We start from the raw sequence: 26,728 nt of genomic DNA on the forward strand, positions 1-26,728 counted from the left end.
ATGGTTTCTGAAAAAACAATTGGCAATATTTTAAAAATTGTCATTACTCTTAAACTTACAGATGTAGACCTAGATCTAACTAATGCATGAACTATGATACTGATTATTTACATTGGTAATTAGATGAACATTGAACTCTAGATTTGCAAATGGTTTTACTTTTATGAAAATACCTAGTAAGATTTAATTAACTTTTCCAAACCATTTAAATTTAAATATATGTAAATTAGGCACAGAGCCCTGCAGAGGTAAGCCTTGAACTTTAGCTCTGTGAAGGGATCAGCTGCATTTCTTTATCCCACGGTCAACATGCCATGGGTATCCCCGCACCAGTCCACTGGTCTGAACATTTTTTGGAGATGGACTAGTTTTAGTTTAATAATTTTGATTTAAAATTTTGATATGCATTAATTATCATATGTATTTTTGCCTTTAACTTTTGTAGACAATTTAAACTATTTAGAAGAAATAACTTTCCTGAAAAGACAGAAATAATTTTAACTTTTTGACTTTGCATTTACTCTAATATGCACTCATGAATATATCCAATTTTGTATCCACTGAATACACCCACATTTTATTGTTTAATCCTTCAGAACCTAACTGCCAATAGGACACAAATTAAATGAAAATCTTTATTACAACGTGATAAATGACTTTGCTAAAGTCAAGAAAAATCTGTTTTATGGAATAACTATATAAAAATGTACACAATAATATGTACTGATAATAATGTGTGAATTATGCATATCTTTTATTTTATTTTTTAAATTTATTTTTATACAGCAGATTCTTATTAGTTATCCATTTTATACATATTAGTGTATATATGTCAATCCCAAACTCCCAATTCATCCCACCACCACCACCCACCCCCCTGCCGCTTTCCCCCCTTGGTGTCCATACGTTTGTTCTCTACATCTGTGTCTCTATTTCTGCCTTGCAAACCAGTTCATCTGTACCATTTTTCTAGGTTCCACATATATGTGTTAATATACGATATTTGTTTTTCTCTTTCTGACTTACTTCACTCTGTATGACAGTCTCTAGGTCCATCCACATCTCTACAAATGACCCAATTTCGTTCCTTTTTATGGCTGAGTAATATTCCATTCTATATATGTACCACACCTTCTTTATCCACTCATCTGTCGATGGGCATTTAGGTTGCTTCCATGCCCTGGCTATTGTAAATAGCATTGCAATGAACATTGGGGTACATGTGTCTTTTTGAATTATGGTTTTCTGTGGGTATATGCCCAATAATGGGATTGCTGGGTCATATGGTAATTCTATTTTTAGTATTTTAAGGAACATCCATACTGTTCTCCATAGTGGCTGTATCCACTTACATTCCCACCAACAGTGCAAGAGGGTTCCCTTTTCTCCACACCCTCTCCAGCATTTGTTGTTTGTAGATTTTCTGATGATGTCCATTCTAACCCGTGTGAGGTGATACCTCATTGTAGTTTTGATTTGCTTTTCTCTAATAGTTAGTGATGTTGAGCAGCTTTTCATGTGCCTCTTGGCCATCTGTATGCCTTCTTTGGAGAAATGTCTATTTAGGTCTTCTGCCCATTTTTTGATTGGGTTATTTGTCTTTTTAATATTGAGCTGCATGTGCTGTTTATATATTTTGGAGATTAATCCTTTGTCTGTTGATTCGTTTGCAAATATTTTCTCCCATTCTGAGGGTTGTCTTTTCGTCTTGTTTATAGTTTCCTTTGCTGTGCAAAAGCTTTGAAGTTTCATTAGGTTCCATTTGTTTATTTTTGTTTTTATTTCCATTACCCTAGGAGGTGGGTCAAAAAGGATCTTGCTGTAATTTACGTAAAAGAGTGTTCTTCCTATATTTTCCTCTAGAGTTTTATAGTGTCCGGTCTTACATTTAGGTCTTTAATCCATTTTGAGTTTATTTTTGTGTATGGTGTGAGGTGAGGGAGTGTTCTAATTTCATTCTTTTACATGTACCTGTCCAGTTTTCCCAGCACCACTAATTGAAGAGACTGTCTTTTCTCCATTGTGTATCCTTGCTTCCTTTGTCATAGATTAGTTGACCATAGGCGCAAGGGTTTATCTCTGCGTTTTCTATCCTGTTCTATTGATCTATATTTCTGTTTTTGTGCCAGTACCATATTGTCTTGATTACTGTAGCTTTGTAGTATACTCTGAAGTCAGGGAGTCTGATTCCTCCAGCTCCATTTTTTTCCCTCAAGACTGCATTTTTATTCAGGGTCTTTTGTGTCTCCATACAAATTTTAAGATTTTTTGTTCTAGCTCTGTAAAAAATGCCATTGGTAATTTGATAGGGATTGCATTGAATCTGTAGATTGCTTTGGGTAGTATAGTCATTTTCACAATATTGATTCTTCCAATTGAAGAACATGGTATATCTCTCCATCTGTTTGTGTCATCTTTGATTTCTTTCATCAGTGTCTTATAGTTTTATGAGTACAGGTCTTTTACCTCCTTAGGTAGGTTTATTCCTAGGTATTTTATTCTTTTTGATGCAATGGTGAATGGGATTGTTTCCTTAATTTCTCTTTCTGATCTTTTGTTGTTAGTGTATTGGAATGCAAGAGAATTCTGTGCATTAATTTTGTATCCTGCAACTTTACCAAATTCATTGATTAGTTCTAGTAGTTTTCTGGTGGCATCTTTAGGAATCTCTATGTATAATATAATGTCATCTGCAAACAGTGACAGTTTTACTTCTTCTTTTCCAACTTGTATTCCTTTTATTTCTTTTTCTTCTCTGATTGCCATGGCTAGGACTTCCAAAACCATGTTGAATAATAGTGGCAAGAGTGGACATCCTTGTCTTGTTCCTGATCTTAGAGGAGATGCTTTCAGTTTTTCACCACTGAGAATGATGTTTGCTGTGGGTTTGTCGTATATGGGCTTCATTATGTTGAGGTAGGTTCCTCAACATAATATGCCCACTTTCTGGAGAGTTTTTATCATAAATTGGTGCTGAATTTTGTCAAAAGCTTTTTCTGCATCTACTGAGATGATCATATAGTTTTTATTCTTCAATTTGTTAATATGGTGTATCACACTGATTGATTTACATATATTGAAGAATCCTTGCATCCCTGGGATAAGTCCCACTTGATCATGGTGTATGATCCTTTTAATGTGTTGTTGGATTCTGTTTGCTAGTATTTTGATGAGGGTTTTTGCATCTATATTCATCAGTGATATTGGTCTGTGATTTTCTTTTTTTGTAGTATCTTTGTCTGGTTTTGGTGTCAGGGTGATGGTGGCTTCATAGAATGAATTTGGGAGTGTTCCTTCCTCTGCAATTTTTTGGAAGAGTTTGAGAGGGATGGGTGTTAGCTCTTCCCTAAATGTTTGATAGAATTCACCTGTGAAGCCATATGGTCCTGGATTTTGTTTCTTGGAAGATTTTTAATCACAGTTTCAATTTCATTACTTGTGATTGGTCTGTTCATATTTTCTATTTCTTTCTGGTTCAGTCTTGGAAGCTTATACCTTTCTAAGTATTTGTCCATTTCTTCCAGGCTGTCCATTTTATTGGCATAGAGTTGCTTGTAGTAGTCTCTTATGATGCTTTGTATTTCTGTGGTGTCCATTGTAACTTCTCCTTTTTCATTTGTAATTTTATTGATTTGAGTCCTCTCCCTCTTTTTCTTGATGAGTCTGGTTAAAGGTTTATTAATTTTGTTTATCTTCTCAAAGAACCAGCTTTTAGTTTTATTGACCTTTGCTATTGTTTCCTTCGTTTCTATCTCATTTATTTCTGCTCTGATTTTAAGATATCTTTCCTTCTACTAACTTTGGGTTTTGTTTGCTCTTCTTTCTCTAGTTCCTTTAGGTGTAAGGTTAGATTGTTTATTTGAGATTTTTTTCTTGTTTCTTGAGGTAGGATTGTATTGCTATAAACCTTCCTCTTAGAAGGGCTTTTGCTACATCTCATAGGTTTTGGATCATTGTGTTTTTGTTGTCATTTGTCTCTAGGTTTTTTTCGATTTCCTCTGTGATTTCTTCAGTGATCTCTTGGTTATTAAGTAGTGTATTGTTTAGCCTCCATGTATTTGTTCTTTTTACGTTTTTTTCCCCGTAATTTATTTCTAATCTCATAGCATTGTGGTCGGAAAAGATGCCTGATATGATTTCAATTTTCTTAAATTTACCAAGGCTTGATTTGTGACCCAAGATGTGATCTATCCTGGAGAATGTTCCATGTGTACGTGAGACGAAAGTGTAATCTGCTGTTTTTGGTTGGAATGTCCTATAAATATCAATTAAATCTATCTGGTCTATGGTGTCATTTAAAGCTTCTGTTTCCTTGTTAATTTTCTGTCTGGATGATCTGTCCATTGGTGTAAGTGAGGTGTTAAAAATCCCCCACTATTATTGTGTTACTGTCGATTTCCTCTTATATAGCTGTTAGCATTTGCCTTATGTATTGTGGTGCCCCTATGTTGGGTGCATATATATTTATAATTGTTATATCTTCATCTTGGATTGATCCCTTGATCATTATGTAGTGTCCTTCCTTGTCTCTTGCAACATTCTTTACTTTAAAGTCTATTTTATCTGATATGAGTATTGCTACCCCAGCTTTCTTTTGATTTCCATTTGCATGGAATATCTTTTTCCATTCCCTCACTCTCAGTTTGTATGTGTCCCTAGGTCTGAAGTGGGTCTCTTGTAGACAGCATATATACAGGTCTTGTTTTTGTATCCATTCAGCGAGCCTGTGTCTTTTGGTTGGATCATTTAATCCATTCACATTTAAGGTAATTATCAATATGTATGTTTCTATTACCATTTTCTTAATTGTTTTGGGTTTGCTTATGTAGGTCCATTTCTTCTCTTGTGTTTCCCACTTAGAGAAGTTCCTTTAGTGTTTGTTGTAGAGCTGGTTTGGTGGTGCTGAATTCTCTTAGCTTTTGCTTGTCTGTAAACCTTTTGATTTCTCCATCGAATCTGAATGAGATCCTTTCCAGGTAGAGTAATCTTGTTTGTAGTTTCTTCCCTTTCCTCACTTTAAATATATTGTGCCACTCTCTTCTGGCTTGTAGAGTTTATGCTGAGAAATCAGCTGTTAACCATATGGGAGTTCCCTTGTATGTTGTCATTTTTCCCTTGTTGCTTTTAATAATTTTTCTTTGTCTTTAATTTTTGTCAGTTTCATTATTATGTGTCTCAGTGTGTTTCTTCTTGGGTTTATCCTGCCTGGGACTCTCTGTGCTTCCTGGTCTTGGGTGGCTATTTCCTTTCCCATGTTAGGGAAGATTTTGACTATAATCTCTTCAAATATTTTCTCTGGTCCTTTCTCTCTCTCTTCTCCTTCTGGGACCCCTATAATGCGAATGTTGGTGCATTTAATGTTGTCCCAGAAGTCTCTTAGGCTGTTTTCATTTCTTTTCATTCTTTTTTCTTTATTCTGTTCCGTGGCAGTGAATTCCACCTTCAGTCTTCCAGGTCACTTACCTGTTCTTCTGCCTCAGTTATTCTGCTATTGATTCCTTCTAGTGTATTTTTCATTTCAGTTATTGTATTATTCATCTCTGTTTGTTTGTTCTTTAATTCTTCTAGGTGTTTGTTCTTTAATTCTTCTAGGTCTTTGTTAAACATTTCTTGCATCTTCTCGATCTTTGCCTCCATTCTTTTTTTTTCTTTTAACATCTTTACTGGAGTATAATTGCTTTACAGTGGTGTGTTAGTTTCTGCTTTATAACAAAGTGAATCAGCTATACATATACATATATCCCCACATCTCCTCCCTCTTGCATCTCCCTCCCACCCTCCCTATCCCACCCTTCTAGGTGGTCACAAAGCACTGAGCTGATCTCCCTGTATTATGTGGCTGCTTCCCACTAGCTATCTATTTTACATTTGGTAGTGTATATATGTCCATGCCACTCTCTCACTTCGTCCCAGCTTACCCTTCCCCCTCCCCATGTGCTCAAGTCCATTCTCTATGTCTCTGTCTTTATTCCTGTCCTGCCCTTAGGTTCTTCAGAACCATTTTCTTTTTTTTTTAGATTCCATATATATGTGTTAGCATACGGTATTTGTTTTTCTCTTTCTGACTTACTTCACTCTGTATGACAGACTCTAGGTCCATCCTTTGCCTCCATTCTTTTTCCGAGGTCCTGGATCATCTTCACTATCATTATTCTGAATTGTTTTTCTGGAAGGTTGTCTATCTGCAGTCCATTTAGTTGTTTTCCTGGGGTTTTATCTTGTTCCTTCATCTGGTACATTGTCTTCTGCCTTTTCATTTTGTCTGTCTTTCTGTGAATGTGGTTTTTGTTCCACAGGCTGCAGGATTGTAGTTCTTCTTGCTTCTGCTGTCTGCCCTCTGGTGGATGAGGCTATCTCAGAGGCTTGTGCAAGCTTCCTGATGGGAGGGACTGGTGGTGGGTAGAGCTGGCTGTTGCTCTGGTGGGCAAAGCTCAGTAAAACTTTAATCTGCTTGTCTGCTGATAGGTGAGGCTGAGTTCCTTCCCTGTTGGTTGTTTGGCCTGAGGCGACCCAGCACTGGAGCCTACAGGCTCTTTGGTGTGGCTAATGGTGGACTCCAGGAGGGCTCATGCCAAGGAGTACTTCCCAGAACTTCTGCTGCCAGTGTCCTTGTCCCCATGGTGAGCCACAGCCACCTCCCACCTCTGCAGGAGACCCTCCAACACTAGCAGGTAAGTCTGGTTCAGTCTTCTATGGGGTCACTGCTGCTTCCCCTGGGTCCCGATGCGCACACTACTTTGTGTGTGCCCTCCAAGAGTGGAGTCTCTGTTTGCCCCAGACCTGTCAAAGCCCTGCAATCAAATCCTGCTAGCCTTCAAAGTCTGATTCTCTGGGAATTCCTCCTCCTGTTGCTGGACCCCCAGGTTGGGAAGCCTGATGTGGGGCTCAGAACCTTCACTCCAGTGGGTGGACTTCTGTGGTATAAGTGTTCTCTAGTTTGTGAGTCATCCACCCAATGGTTATGGGGTTTGATTTTATTGTGAGTGCACCCCTCCTACCCTCTCATTGCGGCTTCTCCTTTGTCTTGGATGTGGGGTATCTTTTTTGGTGAGTTCCAGTGTCCTCCTGTCGATGACTGTTCAGCAGTTAGTTGTGATTACGGTGCTCTCACAGGAGAAAGTGAGCTCACGTCCTTCTACTCCGCCATCTTGAACCAATCTTTCTGCATATCTTTTTTTACTACTCATCTAAATATTTCCAGCCTATAAATTAAATGGTGCTTAGTAATGATGGTTAAATTAAATTCAGCCATCTTCAATATTTTGCCAAATTTCAGTCTTATAAAACTAATGTTGTCTCATATTTTTTATTCTGTTACTGTATACATTTGACAAGGGAAGAAGATAGAACATATTTTATTCAACCATTGATTGGTTTGATTTATAACTTAAACATTTGGACATGTGGTATGTGGATGTCCATTTGTGCTCTTGCCTGAGCCCTGCAAATGATAGGGGCAGCCTCATTCAAAATACCAAGAGAGTACCAAGAAGAGTGTGATTAACTCTGGAAGGTCAAGGAAGGTTCCACTGAGGAGCTGGTGCTTGACTGGATCATCAAGGATGGTTAGAAACTCAACAGGCAGAGGAAGGAAGGGCATTCAGAGAGTAGGAACAGCACCTGCAAAGCTGAGTGATCATGCACTGTGAAATGCAGTATGTGTGACACATTTGGGCATAAAGTTTTGTGGAGATAAGAGAATGGTTGGGCATGGAGCTAGAGATAAGACTTGGAGAAAGACATCTAGAGCAGATATACATCATCTACTGCTTTTATTCATTCAGAAATATCTGTTTTGAGTACTTGCCACTTGCCAGGCACTAGGCTAGACACTGGAGGTACAACTATAAACCAGGCAGCAATTTTGCTCTCTAGGGTTTATGTGGAGAGTGTCGTGGAGAAAGACGTTGTGTCACAGTCACTGTGCATGTCTTAGGAAGTATCTGAAGGAAGGGATCCTGGGACAAATATCCTTGCAGTTCTAACCAGCCCAGCATCTTAAACCAAGAAAGTACTCCACACATTCAATTGCTGAATTAAAGTGAAAAAATTACTACTGGCATATTTGAATTTATCCTTAAGGCTATATTGCAGGAAGCACAGTTGTGAACTATTCCCGAAGGTCTCAAGTCTGAGGGATGCAGGGAATCCATTAGCTCAGTGTTAGAAATGCTTTGAGGGAGTTGAAGCCTTGCAAACAATAAAATATTAATGAAAATTAAAATAATAACAAATTATTATTACCACAAGGGGGGAAAGCAGGGGGTGGGATGAACCGGGAGATTGGGATAGACATATATACACTAATATGTATAAAATAGATAACTAATAAGAACCTGCTGTATAGCACAGGGAACTCCACTTCATTTTGCTGTACAGTAAAAACTAACACAACATTGTAAAAAAACTATACCCCGATTTAAAAAAAATTGTGAATATACAACCCAAGGGTGTTTCATTCCTATTTGAAAAAAATATTATTATTACCAATAATTACAGCTGCCATTTATCAGTCATTTAATATGTGCTGATCCCTATGTTAAGTGCTCTTCATGAATGGTCTCTACAATCTCTTGCTTCTCACACCAACCCTTTGACATAGATGGAGACACTGAAGGGCAGCAACATGAATTAACCGGCCCTGAAACAGCTAATAAGCAATAGATCAGAAGTTCAAATCCAGGTCTGCCTGGATCTAGAGAGACCTGGAAGGTGTCCTTTACACACACACACACACACACACACACACACACACACACACACGGAACAGACAGAGCTTTTAAAATAGTCCAAAGAACTGTGATCACCCTCAAAATGCACCGCCTTGTGGTTTTTTTTCTCTCCTGGCAATTCTACAAGATTTGGACAGTGGCCACGTCTATATAATAAACAGATGGAATCTGGACTCTTTCCATCTGGCCCATCTCTAAAACGTGCTCATCTCAATGGATTGGTGCTGGGGTTTCTGTGGTGGTTTAAGGGAATCTCCGGCCAACAAGGAAACACAGTTACTCAACTGACAGAGCTAAGAGATAAGGGTTTCCTTTTGTAGAGTTCTTAAGTATTGTTACTGTGAGTCTACTTGCCCCACCAAGAAATCAGTTGACAGACACACTTTTTTTTTCAAATTAGAAGCATTTGCTTCTATTAGAAATGTTTGGAAGAATGGAAATATTCAGAGAAGGGAAAGAATTACTTCTCAGGATACAAAAGCTTGATGAAGAAATTTCCCTACAGATGAATCTTAGTCACTAAGAGCCAGAAGATGATGGGACAGTTTGCTGAAGAAAGTTGAAGCAGCTAGGCTGCCATGTATGGCTGTACAGGTTGCTCACTGTGGAAGGGTACCCAGCTGAGGTGGCAAGTAAGACTAAAATCTAGCAAGCACTCTGCTTGCCAAATCATGAACACTGGTACAGGACTGTGCCTGCTCAGAAGGGGAACTTTACTTGAATCTGTATATATTCACCAATTGTACTAGTGAAAGCCCTGCCCTAGGCTCCCTCCACTTTAAGGGTGCTAGTGGTGACACTGGGTGTTCCTCTCCACTATTCCGATCTCTCCCGCAATCTGGAGTGTTTGAGAGGCAGGTGGGTATCCCAGCATTCCAAAGCACAGGTAGAAGTTGGTGCCAGATTGAATCATAGCCTCTAGCCAGAGAAAAAGACCTGGCAAAGGATATTGCCTTTGAACATCATCTTCATTTTTCCGAAACCCTGCCTTTGTTTCCAAGAAGCCTGCTAACACTAAGGAGCCATTCTTGCTGGAGATGTCTGGTGCCACCTCCCTGCATCACACTCCAGCGAGGGTGCCACGATGATAAGGTCCTCAGGCCAAGATGCAGACCAGTTCCCTTCCCCAGGGTCTCCTTTGGTGCTCACTTGTAGGGTATGTGTTACCATCAACACTATTTTTCGTACCACCAACATACTGCTTTTTTCCTCTTTTGGGACACGAAAAACAAACAAGCAAAACCCAGCTCTTCTGCAACCACAGCACTCACTGCTATGCTTGTATCCAGCTTTTTCTCTGGCAGGTGAAGGTAGGAGGGAACATTCATACTTTCCATTTTTGAAAAGGCCTCCAAGAGTTTCTGTCTTGGTCCAGGCATGTTTCCTTGTGTGTATGTTTACCATGTTTTTATTCATAAATTCGAAAGCTAGGACAGATGTGTTCTATGAACCTCAGCTTCTGAATGAGACCGAATGTTCGTCCGTCTACTCACTCCATGTTTCTGAGGGGTTGACACCCAATATCCAGGAGCCAACAAGTGGAAACTTGAGTCAATTGCCTGTGTTAAAAACAGCATTTTTCTCTCAGCCACAACCTCGGGTGCCTCACGGTGGTTTGTTTAGTTCACTTTCCCACTAAGGCTTGTCCCTGGAAGGCCACAACTGCAGAGTTTCCCACTATAAAGAAGTCTGACTAATTGATAAACTCAAAACCAACGATAAAGAGGACAGCAATTTTTTTAAAAGTCAGTATCTGCTGATTGGATCTGTACTCAGGGAGCCATGTGGCTTTCTAAGTTGTAAAATTTTCTAACCCAAATCAGAGAGAATTGTGTTAAACTGTGTGCTTTGTGGGGAGAGGGGGGAGAAGGTGGATTCAAATAAAAAGCAGGTAGCAAATATAATTTATTTTAAGAAATCTGGACTCAGTTGACACCCCCTACCCCCAATCTTTGAGAGTTCTGGAATTACCTAACACAGGGCCTAGCACATCATACTTAGTCAAAAGGTTTTTGCATTTTCCTCTATTCTCTCTCTCCCTTCATTCTCCCAATCTGTTTCTAGTATTCTCTCGGCTAAAAAATATTTTATTTTTGAGTTCTGATAAAACAGGGTGGCATGGACTTAAGCCATAGGTTGTGTTTCCCTAAGAAAATGTTTAATAGGTCCAAGACATTGTCCAGAAATCAAAGGAGATACAAAGATAGAGGAACCTTGAATGCGCCCTCAGGGAGTTTCAGCCAAGAGGAAGACCTTGGATGGGTGTTAATCATTGAACAAACGTTTTTTAAGTGCTTACTATATGCCAAGCATGTTCTCAACATTGGGGAAACCACAGGGAACAAAGTAAAGATATGGCTATCATGCTCGTATTCTGGAGAAGAGATTGACGAGAAAGAAATAACTCTTTAATGTGTCTGCTATTACAGTACCAAATAGTGAGTGCTGTTCCCCAAATATTGCTGGTTGTCTGCCTGCTGTGCACATGGTGACAGCACGCTTCCCTTCCCCTTTTGGATTTAGGTGTAGTCGTATGACTTGTTAGTGCCGGTGACACAGGAGCAGAAATTACTTGTGTCACTTGCCGGCAGAAGCTTCAGGAGCCTGGGTACAGACTACCACATTCCCTTACCACTGCTGTGGTCATTGTGGAAGCAACATGTTACATGAAGCCTCATCACTCTGAGACCCTGAGTGATTACCACAAGTGGAGCCCCCTGCTGGTCTGCAGTGGACGTGTTGCACAAGTCAGACACATTTTTGTTGTGTTTAGCCACTAATGTTTGGTGATGATCATTACCACAGAATAATCAGAACTTTTCAGGAAAAAGGGAGTGGCTAAGTATTCTGTGGAAAAATCAAGCACAATTAAGGGTATTTTTTAAATGATATGGGTGGAAGCTGTTTCTATTTCAGATAGAGTAGTTACAGGTGTCCTCTCTGATCAATTGATATTTGGTCAGACACCTGAAAGAAATCAGAGTGCCAGCCATGAGGATATCTGGGTGAAGAGCATTACAGGCAGATGGAACAGGTAAGTGCAAAGGTCCTGAGACAGGAGCGTGCTTGGAGTATCTGATGTGACCGGTGTGACCAAAGCACAATGAGCAAGGGTAGGAAGTGAATTTGGAAAGGTTAGTGGAGGTTGCAGGTAAGGAGGGCTTTGTGATCCACATGGAGTATATGTAAAGGTCAAGTGCAAAGGAAAGTTAGAGGCATGGGAGATGACAGCAGATGGATGAATGGCACTTGAGCTGGTCATCTTTGACCCTTATCTCTACCTCACCTCTTATATCTGACTCATGATCAAGTCTTAATTATATCTTGGATCTGTTCCCCATGCCCTGCCCCAATCCCACTGCCACTACTTTGGTTCCAGCCTTCTTAGCCTTGACATGAACCACTGCAGTAGCTTTCTAAATGGCCAAGTCCTTTCATTCCTTCAGCCAAAATGAATATTCTATGCTTCAGACTCCAGAAATTCATCCTTCAAAAACTCAAAAATGATGAAGTCACACAGCCTGGTTATAACACAGCAGAGGCAACTCCTTAGCATGGAATTTGAGGCCCTCCATCATTATGCCAGCCCATAGGTCCTCCTTTCCAGTCTTGACTCTCACCCTCGCCCTCTCTTCCTCCCCTCCAGAATGACCTCACTCCTTATGGCTCCCCACACACCATGTTGTTTCACACCTCTGTGTCTTCACACAGCGATTCTCTTGCCTTTCCCACATCCTTATCTGCCAGCATCACGCTAAACCCTCTTAATCGTGACCTCCTCTGCAAAACCTTCCACAACACTGCCCCCACAATGGACCCAGTCAGGTTCTTCTCTCTTTTACCTTAGCGTTTGGGAGATTATATCCACGATTGCAGCTGGGATGTAGTGTAGGTTTATCTGTTTACGTGACTATCTCGTCTTCTGGTGTGGTTCCTTCTGTGAGGATGAAACCTTGTGATTCACTTCTCTGATCAGGGCTGGGCTGTGTATAGCTCTCTCCGCACCATGGGGTCTCCTTCCTGGGATTTTTCCAGGCCTCGCATTCTATACCTGTTCTGGGCCCAGTTGCTCACTGTGCTTCCAACTCTTGGGTTTTATTCTTTGTGATCAGCTTTGGGCTTAATAGTTTATTGCAATCCCTGTTTCCAGCCCCAGACTTTATTTTGAATACCAAAACTTACAATCTTAGGCCTGTTTGGATCAGTCCTGGTACCTGGACAACCACTAAAGCCAGGGTCCTGTCCCCTAGTTCAGCTAGCGTGTGGGCATTGCTTACCTCTGTACGCAACAGCTGTTCCACGCAGGGTGGCAGAATAAGCTGACCTCCCCTTGCCGAAGGGGATACTCCTTCCTTCTTCTTCACCGTGTACCCCTCACCCCCGCCAACCTCTACCTCAATAGGAGCAAAGTTTCAAAACGTTTGTAAGGTGAGTGGCAGCAACTTCCCTCAGTAGTTTGGGTGGCCCCACTGGAGCCCACCAGGCTTATTTAACCCACTCCCCCTCTCCCACTCCCTCCCTACCTCCTTTCTCCCTCGAGTTGCTGGAAATGCCTCTGGAGCCATCACTTAGCAATAGAATTAGTAGAATTTGTCCAAGCCTGTCTGAAATAATGGTACAAAAACCACAAGAATGAAGTTGTGTGCTTTTTTAATTTAATATTTGGCAATTCTTCTCAAACATGCATCCTGATATGGGTGAGGGGTCGGAATGAGCTGTACTCCTTGTCAGACTTTGTTATGTTAGCATGAATCTCCTCCTGGGGCCATTTTGCCTCAAAGAGTGTGTTTTGAATCTTCTCAGTCTTGGAAAACCCCACAGGAGCTGTGAGTAAGGATGGCGGCGTGCAGGGGCCTGGGTGTGGGCCGGGATGGCTCTTGCCTGCCAGCTCCAGAGTTTCTGGGAAAGCATAATTGTGGTAGGAAGAATTTCTAGGCAATACTGATTTCAGGGAATAAAGGTGGAAGTGAAGAGAAAATAAAGCTCAGAAATGAGAATGAAGGATCAAGAGACCCCCCCTTTTCAATGACCTGATTAAGACCATTACTTACCATTTGACGCAAAGAAGATCCAGCATAGAGATTTTGAGCTGTGTTGTCCATGGTGGCTTCATACCTAGATGGTAGAAGAAGTTCTCAGGTCCCTCGTTGGAAGGAAGGGCACCTAAGCAGATCGGAGATGACACGTTTAGGTCTAGATCTCACAAAAGGAAGGGAAGGCCTGACCATGTCCATGCAGGCCTCTTCTATTAGATGCCTTATGGTGGCCTAAAAAAATCAACAAGGAGCCTTCAAATGGTAGATGACCAAGCACTTGACATCTTCTCTACGTTCTTATTTTGGCATGGATTAATGGCTCATGATACTGTTTGACAGTGCTTTATTAAAACCAGAACTAACTTCCATTGAATTTTTGCTATGGGTGAGGTTTATTCAGAGACCATTGGGAAGATTCAGTTGGAAAGGTGTACAAGATTGTTTTCACATAGAATCGTGTTACTCTCAATGTTCGAAATAAGATCCTAACCCCACAGTAAGGTGATTTCCAGGTCACCCCAGTGAGCAATGGAGAGACAGGAGACACCAAGGAGACAGTCCCTCTGAGAACTGGTCAGAAGGCTAGGCCTGTGTTTCTCAACACACTGAGATCACGTGGAAGTTTTTAAGTTCCCAGAGAAGGAAAATAAGCTCAAAAGGTGCCCAAATGGAAAATTAGAACAATTACCAGAGTAGCTGTAATACAGCTGCTACCTCAACTGTGAGGTAAAGGGAAATACTAAATACCAAACTTTAATTTACGTTCATTTAATATAAGAAATATAGTCAATTAATAAGTTATATTTTAATATATCATTATTAATGCATTGTCTTAATAATTACACTAAATCATTATTTTATATTAATATGCTATATTAATATAACTGTTGTATTAAGTATACATTAATTTAATAATTATTAATATTCAATTTATTAGATATATGTTTAATCTAATATATATTAAAGGTATTGGATCAGATATCAGCAAACCTTCAAAGACCATATAACAACAGTTCTAACAACTAAAAAAAGGGAGAAGATCCCCAGTTCCTTTTATGAAACTAGCAAACTTTTGATATTAAAACTCCACATGGACAGTACAGCATGAGAAAAATTATATGCTAAGCATAGTTATGAACATAGTTGCACAAACAGTTGGTAAAACTTAACATTTGTTCATTAATTTTTTACAAAGGAAAGTAAGGAAGAGGAAGAGAGAGGAAAGGAAGAGAAAAAGAAAAAAGAGAGGGAAGGGAGGGAAGGAAAAAGGAAGAAAGAAAGGAACATTATAAATTTGGAGTAAAAAGAAATGTTCTTAACCTGATATAGCTACCTGCCAACAATCTAAAGCAAACTTCATTCTAAATGTGAAACATTAGAGGCATGACTTTTTAAAAATTGAGATACAATTGACATATAACATTATATTAGTTTCAGGTGTACAACAACACAGGAGCATTACCTTTAAAGTCAGGGACAGAGGAAGGATGCTCACTATTACTGCTTCTATTCAGGACAGAAATCCATAACAGGAAAAAAAGAGAGAGAGAGAGAAAGAACTGGAAAAGTGAAACAGGAGGGTCAATAGTAGCCAATGATATGGTTATCGACATATAAAATTGAAGATAATCCATAATTGGTTTAATAAAATTAATGAGAGTTCATCAAAGTTGCTGGAAAGAGAAGCAATATATAAAAATAGTAGCTTCATTATACCTAATACACAACTATTTAGAAAATGTAACTAAAGAAAAGATCCCATTCACAGTGGCAGCAAAAAGCCATAAGGCAGATAATGAATTTAACCAAAGATGTGCAATTCTTAGTGGAAAATATTAAAATGTATTTAAGGACATAAAACCAATAAATGGAGATGTATAGAATTTTTGTTTGTTTTTATAAATTTATTTATTTGTTTATTTTTGGCTGCTTTGGGTCTTTGTTGCCACGCACGGGCTTTCTCTGGTTGCGGCGAGCGGGGGCGACTCTTCGTTGTGGTGCGTGGGCTTCTCATTGCGGTGGCTTCTCTTGTTGAGGAGCATGGGCTCTAAGCACACGGGCTTCAGTAGTTGTGGCACGCGGGCTCAGTAGTTGTGGCCTGCGGGCTCTAGAGCACAGGCTTAGTGCTCTGTGGCATGTGGGATCTTCCCGGACCAGGGCTCAAAACCGTGTCCCCTGCATTGGGAGGTGGGCTCTTAACCACTGCGCCACCAAGGAAGTCCCTGGAATGTTAATAGATGGAAAGACTCCATGTTGTAAGAATGTTAATTTTTTCCCAAATTAATCTGTAAATTTATTGCCCTTCTAATCCCACTCTTAACAGGGCTTTTGACTAAATTTGACAAGCTAATCCTAAAATACATATGGAAGAATAAAGGACCAAGAGTAATCAAGAAAATTTTGAAAAATAAAAATAAGGAGGGGGACATCTTGCCCTCAAGATTTATTATAAAGCTTTGGTCCTTAAAACAGTGTGATATTAGCTGGAGGACAAATAGATGGACTAATTCAACAGGATAGAAAACCCCAAAACAGACATTCACATATTTCCCAATATGTACTTCTGATATATGTACTTTGGTATATGTACTTCTGGTGTCAGGGGGCCCCTGAAAGTGGCATAATAAATAGTGGGGAAAGAATGGGCTATCTAATAAATGAGGCTGAGAAAATTGACTACCCTTATGTTTAAAAAATGAATTCCACATATAAAAATGAATTCCAGGTTTATTCAAAGTCTAACTATGAAATGCAAAACTTTAAAATTATGAGAAGACAATGTGGAGAGTATCAATATATATAGGAATGTCTCTATAACCTTGTAATGCTAGGGAATTTCTTAAATAAAACACAAAATTTACCTCATGAAAGTAACTGAAATTTTCCATATGGCAAAGCTCATCTAAAAATGCAAAGACACACTATTGGAGGAAGATGTTGATGATATAATCAAGAAAATATTAGTATACAGAATGTACATTTTTTAAAATCTATAAATTAATAAGGAAAAGACCATCAAATAGAAACCTGGAGGACTTCCCTGGTGGTGCAGTGGTTAAGAACCCACCTACCAACACAGGGGTCATGGGTTTGATCCCTGGTCCGGGAAGATCCCACGTGCCACGGAGCAATTAAGCCCATGCGCCACAACTACTGAGCCTGCGCTCTAGAGCCCGTGAGCCACAACTACTGAGCCCCCGTGCCACAACTACTGAAGCCTGTGCACCTAGAGCCCACACTACGAAACAAGAGAAGCCACCACAACGAGAAGCCTGTGAACTGCAACGAAGAGTAGCCCCCGCTCGCCGCAACTAGAGAAAGCCCATGTGCAGCAACAAAGACCCAACGCAGCCAAAAATTAATTAATTAATTAATTAATTTAAGAAAAAGAAAGAAAGCTGGGCAAATGATCTGAACAAGCAGTTCACAACAAAAGGAAACCAAATGGCAAATAATCACACAGAAAGATTTTCAACTTCCCTGGTAATTATGAAAATGCAAATTAAACGAAAGTGGAATAGCACATTATGCTAAGTAATTTGGCAAAAATTAAGAAGTCTGACAACACATGTTATATAAGCTCTAATCAGGCATGAGTTATAATGCTGTTGCTGTGAGTTCAGTGTTAGTGAATCAACAATATACATTAAATAAGATGTCTTTAAACAGAAACATATAAGACAGGTTATGCGTTGATGGGCAGGAATTTAACTCTATATTTCTCCTAGTACTAATGGTCTGATATTCACTAACTCAGTGTTCCCTGGAACTTTATAGAGCCTAACTACCGTGAACAATGAGAATTGACTCTGTGTGTGTGTATATATATATATAAAATATACTTATTAAATATATATATTTTTTGGCCGTGACGCTGGGCTCACGGGATCTTAGTTCCCCGACCAGGGATTGAACCCCAGGCCCCAGCAGTGAAAGCACCAAGTCCTAACCACTGGACCGCCAGGGAATTCCCAACTGTATATATATATTTTTTTTTTTTAATTAATTATTTATTTATTTATTTTTGGCGGTGTTGGGTCTTCGTTTCTGTGCGAGGGCTTTCTCTAATTGTGGCAAGTGGGGGCCACTCTTCATCGCGGTGCATGGGCCTCTCACTATCGCGGCCTCTTTTGTTGCGGAGCACAGGCTCCAGACACGCAGGCTCAGTAGTTGTGGCTCACGGGCTTAGTTGCTCCGCGGCATGTGGGATCTTCCCAGACCAGGGCCCGAACCCGTGTCCCCTGCATTGGCAGGCAGATTCTCAACCACTGCACCACCAAGGAAGCCCCCAACTGTATATTTTACATCTGAGTTACGGGTATGTGAACATATTTTTTAAAATAGTTTCTTAAAAGAAACTTTTTGTGTGTGTAAGAAATAGTTCACAATTGTAAAGCATTAAAAAAAATAAAAGGCCAGTGGGGCTGAAGCTTAGTGAATGACAGGGAGGAGGCAGGCAGGAGCTTGGTCACGAAGGAGCCGTAGGCAAAATAATATGTCTGAAGTTCATTGAGAACTAGAATAAGTAACTAATACTAGCAAAAGATTTTGCAAGGTTATTTGTTCTCTTCTTCTCCATCCTCTCTTTATCCTGCTTCCTGCAACTTTCCCACCCAGCTCTCAAGAGGTCCAAACAGCTGGAATATCATCTTCAATAGGACTTCACAAGGATATCTTATTTTAATGAGGATTCTGACTCCATTTTTTGCCTTAACTGCTGACAGCTTGTAAGCCTCACCTCTCTCTTTCCCTTTGCCCCACATCTGGGCAAACTGATAAAATCTGGGTGTTCCCTCTTTCGGCATTGGTGGGGGTTCAAACCACACAAATCTCCACTCATGCACAGGAACCCTCAGCCCGGATCCACCCCTAAACACCATTAAAACCCCAAGCTCATCTCCTTTCCTTGCTCTCTCAAGCCATTTTCAGACCCACTTGGGGTTTCTGCCCTGCCTTCCCCAGAAAATCCTCAGTTAGGTGAATAATAAACCTTTTCATACCCTCTTGGTGTGTCTCTATATTGGAACCAAATTGTGGATGGGGGTCCATCTTATTTTTCAGAATGGCTATAGCACTTTCAATTTAGAAAAATTATTCCAGGATTAAGAAGGAATTAATATGATTGAGGGCCTTGGGGAAATAAATACATTGAGAGACTACTAAGACTAAGCATAAATTTTAGAATAACTAAAGTATAATTGATGTGCAAACAGAAAGACTCATTTGTTTTTTGGTCCTATATTAAATGCATTGCACTTTAACCTGAGCAGTGTCTTATTCTTATGTTATGGCTAAAGATAAATAGGAGTTTATTTATTTCTTGTTCAGTGCTATTACTTTTCTTATTCATTGCAGAGTCCCACAGCTGTGGATAGAAAGACAAACACCAGTCCCTGAAAAGCTCTCTTACTTCCCTTGCACCTCTTTGGCCCTCTGTCCTCTACAGCTGTGGCTCACCTCAATCAGAGAGGAATATAGGGCCCTCCTCTCTAATGGGAGAGGCTTAAATTGCCATTTCTGCCATATGACCCTGTCTTTTGCTATCACATAAGAGGTGCTCAGCTAAAGGCCTGTCACTCTACATTTCAGCAAGAAAACACTTCCCTATCTTCCCTCAAAAATGGAAAGTGCAGTTGTAATAAAGGGCTTGTCATTAGAAAAAGCCATTAGCTAAATATATTATAAGGATATATTTGTGGGGCTTCCCTGGTGGCGCAGTGGTTGAGAGTCTGCCTGCTAATGCAGGGGACACGGGTTCGAGCCCTGGTCTGGGAAGATCCCACATGCCGCGGAGCAACTGGGCCCGTGAGTCATAATTACTGAGCCTGAGCGTGTGGAGCCTGTTCTCTGCAACAAGGGAGGCCGCGATAGTGAGAGGCCCGCGCACCGCGATGAAGAGTGGCCCCCGCTTGCCGCAACTGGAGAAAGCCCTCGCATAGAAACGAAGACCCAACACAGCCAAAAATAAATAATAAATAAATAAATTAAAAAAAAAAAAGAATATATTTGTGGGTTAACAATAGCTACATATTCTGAGCATCTACCAAGTCCAAAATCATCTCCTCTATCTTCCTCAGGTGGCATTCTCCATGCCCCCTTCCTGGGCTACAATAACAAAATAATGAATGCCAAGGAATATGATTTAACAAGGGAGGGAGATAAATATCAATATTTACAAAATATTATCCCCTTCGTACTTTCCAAAGTTCAGTGGGCCAGGATAGATATGTCTGACTGCAAAGCTTGTCCTCTTTACACCTTATCACTCTACCAGGCACCATTAGTCAATCACTTAACAGCTATTCCTTACATTTTTATTTGCTAGTAATAGAATCCTGATTTTGCTCAGCTACCAGGTGGCTATCTGCTTCAGAGGAATTTGTTCCCCTCCCAGACCAGAGATGAATCTTGATGTTACATCAAACATGGTAGTTCCATTCCTACTTAGCAACTGGGCGTGTGATCCAATCCTGCTAAATAAGACATGTAGGAAGTCTTAATGGGAAGCTTCTTGGGACATTTTTCTTTCTCTGAGCAAATAATAATACAAAAAGGCCATTAATTTTATTTATATTTTTATGTGCTTTTTTTCTCTTCTTTGGTAACTTCAGTAACCATCTTAGGACATTGGAGGAAGTTACCATAAAAAGACACAACAATATCCTGAAAATAACAGAGTAGAAAAGAGAAAGAACCTAGAACCCTAATAAAATTGTTGACGTGATTTAACTAAACCTTTTACCTCTATTTTTCTCTTCAAATGAGATGATAAATAACTTTTGGTTTCAATATTTGAAGTTGGATTTTCTGTTACTTGAGGTTCTAGATGACCTAACTGATATTTGGTCTATAAAATAAGATTTACCTATAGACGGTTTGAACACCTAGAAATGAATTTTCTTATGTCAATAAATAGGTTTCTGGCTTCACTAGGGGATGTAGAAAATAGGAAAGAACATCACCCCACACTCACAACCAAGAAAAAAAAAGGTAGATAACTTACAAAATTACAACTTTTCTTGAATCTGTCACAGAGATGTGGTCACAGGTCAGAAAATTAACTTAAGAAGGACAGATGCCTCCAAGGAGAGCACTTGCTGAACTGCAGCAAATACCAAATGCTATACAAGCTGGTAAGAAAAATTTGGCTAAAATATTTAACAAACCCTTAAAGGGCAAGTGTAAGAGTATAGGGTATAGAGTTTAGAACTACTGAGAGTCACAGATGTAGAGGAATTCACACGCATTTACAGGCTCTTCTCCACAGACTTTACTGAGTGTGCATAAGAAAACTGGAGACGGGATGAGAGTCTGGAGAAGCATCCCTTGCGGTGCAGACCTGGGGAAAGGAAGAGCAGGCACTGAGGTGAAGGCATGAAGATCTGCCCATTCCTTCCCTCCTATATTTCCTACAGAATAAAAGCCTTATCCCACTGGGGAAAAGACATTAAACCCTGTCACCATCAGAGTACAGATGAAGATATATTGCAGCTGGGGAGAGGAACAAAAATACCCTCTGAGAAAGATCAGGAATACTTCCAAAGCTCAGAACATTAGAGATACCCAACTGCTGGGTGAGCAAAAGGATCACTGTGAGGGCTCCACCTGTAAGACCCAGGGATGCAGTGTCTATTTAAACTGGGACTGAAGCAGAACAACAGAAAACACCTCCATTCCACTCCCCAACACCAGGTTAGCAAACGCAAAAAACAAGTAATAGCAGTCTTCAAAAGTATGGGGAGAGAACTTTCTGAAGCATAGGCATAAAGGGAAGATCTAAATCTGAAAGTGAAGTAGACATTGAGAAAAACCTTCTAGCAAACCACTCCCCACCCTAAACACAAGGTAATGCTAGATGTTGAAGCTTGTGGTACAATGAGGGCAACCATAGCAAGAAAATAACCCCAAACCCAGCCCTACCATCTAGGATGACAATCTCACACACTAGCAAAAATAGGAAGCATGCCCATTTTCAGGCATAAATTCAGTTGACCTTAGTCTATACTGCTCTATATAAGATGTCCAGATTTCAACCAAAAATTGCAAGACACACAAAGCAGAAAATAAAAATATTACACTATTTTAAGAGACAAAGCAATCAACAGAATCACATTCAAATAATAGAGAGACATTGGAACTATCAGACAGAGACTTTAAGCTCCTTCAAGAAGATATAGTTAACCTGACTAGTCCCATATCTTTTAAAGAAATTGAATTTCTAATTAAAAATCTTCCAAAAAAGAAAATTCCAGGTCCAGATAACTTCATGGCAAATTCTACCAAATGCTTAAGAAAGAAATAAGAACAGCTTTGTACAAACTCTTCCAGAATATAGAAGAGATGGGAAAAATTCCCAACTTGTTTAATGAGGCAGGCATTTTTCTGATATCAAAACCAAAGATGTTGTAAGAAAAGTGCAGACAAATATCCCTCTTGAACAAAGATGAAAAAAATCCTCAACAAAAACAGAAAACTAGGAATAACAAGAAACATCTACAATCTGACACAGGGCATCTATCAAAAACTTACAGCTTATATCATAACTAATGGTAAGAAACTGAATGTTTTCCCCATAAGACTGGAAACAAGGCAAGGATGTCCTCTTCTACCACTCCTTTTCAACATCATATTAGAAATTCTAGCCAATGCAATAAGGCAAAAAAAAGAAAAAAGATGCGTATGGATTGGAAAAGAGGAAATAAACTGGTCTGGAGCCATATAAATGGTCTGAAATTTTACCCGACTTGCAAATTAACAAGTTAGCCTGCCCCAGTTTATGGATGCTGGCAGAGGGCACAAGATTCCTGGGTCAGAGAAAAGAACTTCATTACTTACAGCAATAGCACTCATCAAAATATCAGTATTTTCTTGTGCTAGTAACTCTAACCCCAGTTCCCACAGGGCAGCCTGAAGAGGGCCGGATGATATCTGCAAATGGTTAGGGAACCCAAATATTTTATACTGGTTGTCACTGATTTCCAGAAACTGAGGTTAAAGGGATAATTTGACTACAAGGAAGCACAGAAAGTTTTCTGGTGTGATGAAACTGTTCTATGATTTTAATGTGGTTGTAGTTATATGACTGATAGAAATTTATACTAAAAATGGTAAATTTTGTTGTATCTAAACTACACTAATTTTTTAATGAAAAAAAAAATTATGGAGAGGGATACAGACAAAAGTGTTATCTAAAAAAATATGGATCCCAATTCCAGAAGTTGTTTAATTATTTCACCTTAATGGTCATCTCTTTCTACATTTGCTTCAGTTTTGATTCTCCATTCTGGGTTTCATAATTATTTGATTTTGTATGTGAAGATTGTTTTTGTGGTTATACCTATGTAATTATATTTAAATATAACAACATAAATTTAGTAAAAAATATTACTATACTACCTGGAATTCATGAGCATTTTTCTATTAATGACTTTATAAGCACCATTACAGCTGTCCACTCAGCTCCATGAAGAAGGAAGGAAAATGTAATCATGAGACACAAAAGTTAAATAACTTTCCTAGCCTCATGCTAAATTGACCAGTTCGGATCAGTTCAACTGCAATTCAAAGGCCTTGAGTTTTGTGTGCTGCACTCCTATGGTTGGATTAACTGGGTCTGGCTACTGTTCAAGGTCAAAAATACACAACCCCAAACTGCCAGGCTGGGGGAGAAATCAGGAGTTGGAGTAAGATTACCAGGCCAGAGCTAGACATACGAAGATGAAAATCTGAGACAAGGCAGACACAGCCAAAAGGAAGCAAGGAAGGCCAAAAGCTTTGGGAGTTTGACCAGGCTTTCAAGCCATAGGCGAACAAACCAGAGGTCAAAGGGGATTCCCAGAGAAAATTCAACCCTTTAGACTTTCTAGCTAAAAAATGATGGGGTCAGGGAGGCCAATTGCCAGGTGAGAGGAGAGAGCCTGAGGCTGAAAACCCGATTTAACTCAGGGTATCTCATATACCCTTTCTGGTCCAGGTTCACAGATTAACTCTTGAATGCTTACTTCACCCACCTTGCCCCCCTGCAAGATCCAGAACTGATCAGTCAATTCAGCCGAACAGCTAATTTTGTGAAATAAGAAAGCCAAGCCAGCTGGCTGAATCGATAATACCAGCAATTGGTCAGGTGTTTTGGTGCCTTTTGGACAGAGCCTATACACCAGTAACATTGTTGGTATTTCAGAGTAATCTTATGCTACAGGAGTCACAGACCCACACGCCAGCTGAGGTCCACCAGTGAGATGAGCAGCCCAGTGACATGGTTAAAGAGTGGGGAAAATTATAAAAATTGAAACTGTCTCTATAAAATGCTCAGCCACTACTATTTCCACTTGATGCTGCTGGAGAAAATGCCAATGTAGTCAGATCTGATTTTCCAAGAGAAGCTGAAATCTGAATTTTTACATGAAATTAAGTGATTTTCCGAATAAAATTCCTCAACGGTACGGGTTCTGCCCAGGAAACATCATTTTACAACTCCTGTAGAGCTTTAGGAGACTCCATTTTTAAAAAGCAGTAGCAGAAACAATCTTTGTCTCTCACTTTCTATACTGAAGATACTTTGAGAAATGCAAAATGCCACATGGCAAAGATTTCGAACTTTGATCGTTTGCTCGTTTTTTCTGAAGCTACAGCTGTTATCCCACATCTCAGAGTGTAGAGCTCAGCTGGTGGATCCCATAATTCATGGAGAAGCTACAATAAGGCTGGAGTAAGGATGGATTACAGGGAATAGGGTTCGTTCACCCTCACGGCTTCTAGCCTATCTCACCGGAGCACTACCGCACGCGGGGACTCGTTGGAAGACGCAGCTTTTGTCTTCTCTCTCGACGCGGCTGCAGTGAGAAAGCACATCTGTGAAGTGTTTGCCACTATGTCAAGAGTAACAGGACTCTTGAAGCCATTTCAAACGTCATGCCAATCCTTGTGCATAACATCTTTAAAAAGATTGTTGCTTTAGAGATCTTAATATTTTTTTTAAAAAAATGAAATGCAATACTTTCAGCCACTTAAAAGTGGAGTTCTTTTTCACTAAGCAAAGTTGAACTTTTTTAACTTCTTTTTACCAAACAAGCTCTTTTCTTTTTTTTTTGCTAGCGAGCAAATAAGTTAGCATGGGGGTCCTAAGTGCTCTTAAAATCATTTTGCTATAGATCTGTCCACTGTTTATAACTCTTGAATAAAGCTAAAAGTAAAGAAAGCCTTTCTCTGAAGGTTTATGAGCATTTTTCCATGAAGCAGAAGTCAAACAGATCAAAGAGATCTAACAAAATGCTTCAGACTTGGGATAGGGTGGGCTGAAGGCCTGTGAATAGAAACCAACCTCTCCAGATAGTTTGGAAGATATCTCTTGTTATTTCAAAATAAAAACAAAACTAAAACATGATAGTCTGAGTGTATCAAACTGACATTTTCTGAACACTGCTGTTAAAAGCATCAGTCTTTGATATTTAACCCACAGTATCAAAGACATTTTAAAAGTGGTTAGACAACTGTTTTACCATGTGGAAAAAATGAACAAAATCAGGTGAATTTCCTAACTCTCTTTTCCTCATAGCCATTCTTCTCTGGGCTTCTCTGAGTCTTTCTACAAAAGGCATACTTTTCCAGGTTCATGAAGAATTAATGTACACTCTCGGGCTTCCCTGGTGGTGCCGTGGTTAAGAATCCGCCTGCCAATGCAGGGGAAATGGGTTCAAGCCCTGGTCCGGGAAGATCCCACATGCTGCGGAGCAGCTAAGCCCGTGCACCACAACTACTGAGCCTGCGCTCGAGAGCCCGCGAGCCACAACTACTGAAGCCTGCGCGCCTAGGGCTCGTGCTCCACAACAAGAGAAGCCACCACAATGAGAGGCCCGCGCACTGCAGTGAACAGCAGCCCCCGCTCGCCACAACTAGAGAAGGCCTGTGCACAGCAACAAGACTCAACACAGCCAAAAATAAAATAAAATTTAAAAAAAATTTTTTTAAAAACCCCTTTCATTCCACTTAAAAAAAAAAAAAAAGATTTAAGGTACAGTCTTGAATTGTCTCAAGAAGTAAAATGTTTTCTGTATATTTTGAATGATAATTAATTGAAGCTTTTGCTTTTGATACACTACCAATTTAAATGCATACTAGCCATTTACTTTAAAATAGAAAAATAAAACAAAAGAAATAAAATGAATATATTTATTTGCTGGAAAGGCATGAATCTGTCCAGCCATGATTAAACCCTCAATAAATCTGCTTCTAATCATCATTGGTATTTAAATATATAGTAACTACTCTATTAAATTTAATTCTCTCTATTTAATGACAGTTATTCTAAATTTAATGGCAGTTATTTGAAATATATACCCACAGATTATTAACAACATTTTAACAAGATTTTTAAACCAAGGAACGTGAGTGTGAATCCATCAAATGTCAGTAAATCAATTACTGTTTAATGTAGAATGCCTGAATTGTTAAATCGAAGCATACCCACCAAGTGAGAATGCTTTGAAAACATTTCAGTGAAAAATAATTTGCCGGGGGGGGTGGGGAAATCCATCTGTGAACTGCTAGTACTATTTCAGCATAAAATTAAGAGTATATAACTTTAAAATACATTTATTTTGTATGAAAATATGCATTTGGTGAAGCACATTAAATTTTCTTGATTGGGAGTTAATTTTAACCAGAGTACCATTTTAACATTATAAGTCAAGTGGTTTTGATTTTTCTGTTGCCAATTAAATATGTGCTAAAAATATTACATACTATTTTATCCTGGGGATTCACAACCAGGTTTTTACAAAACATTCCTTTATATTGAATATAAGAAAACCCTTTTTCAAGTTATGGTGCCCACCAAATCACCATCCCTCAAACAAAACAAAGCCCTTAATCCAAATAATTCTGTTTCTGCCTGCTGGCAGGGTGTGCTTCCCGTCAGAAGGACTCCGGCTGCCATACCTTTCTGATGAGTATGAATGACCC

The 26,728-nt window shown here is 39.5% G+C and overlaps 1 protein-coding gene across 1 annotated transcript in view; it reads right to left on the reverse strand.

Moving 5' to 3' along the window:
• Window positions 1-26,728, reverse strand: part of LOC309609584 (uncharacterized protein) — a 136,829-nt gene that overhangs the window by 34,016 nt on the left and 76,085 nt on the right. The window contains exon 4 of the mRNA XM_082351313.1: window positions 13,784-13,895. Within this exon, the coding sequence (XP_082207439.1) occupies window positions 13,784-13,895 (112 nt within the window). The remainder of the gene's footprint in view (window positions 1-13,783; window positions 13,896-26,728) is intronic.

This window comes from Balaenoptera borealis, assembly GCF_965194805.1.
Source record: "Balaenoptera borealis genome assembly, chromosome: 13".
Taxonomy (NCBI): Eukaryota; Metazoa; Chordata; class Mammalia; order Artiodactyla; family Balaenopteridae; genus Balaenoptera; species Balaenoptera borealis.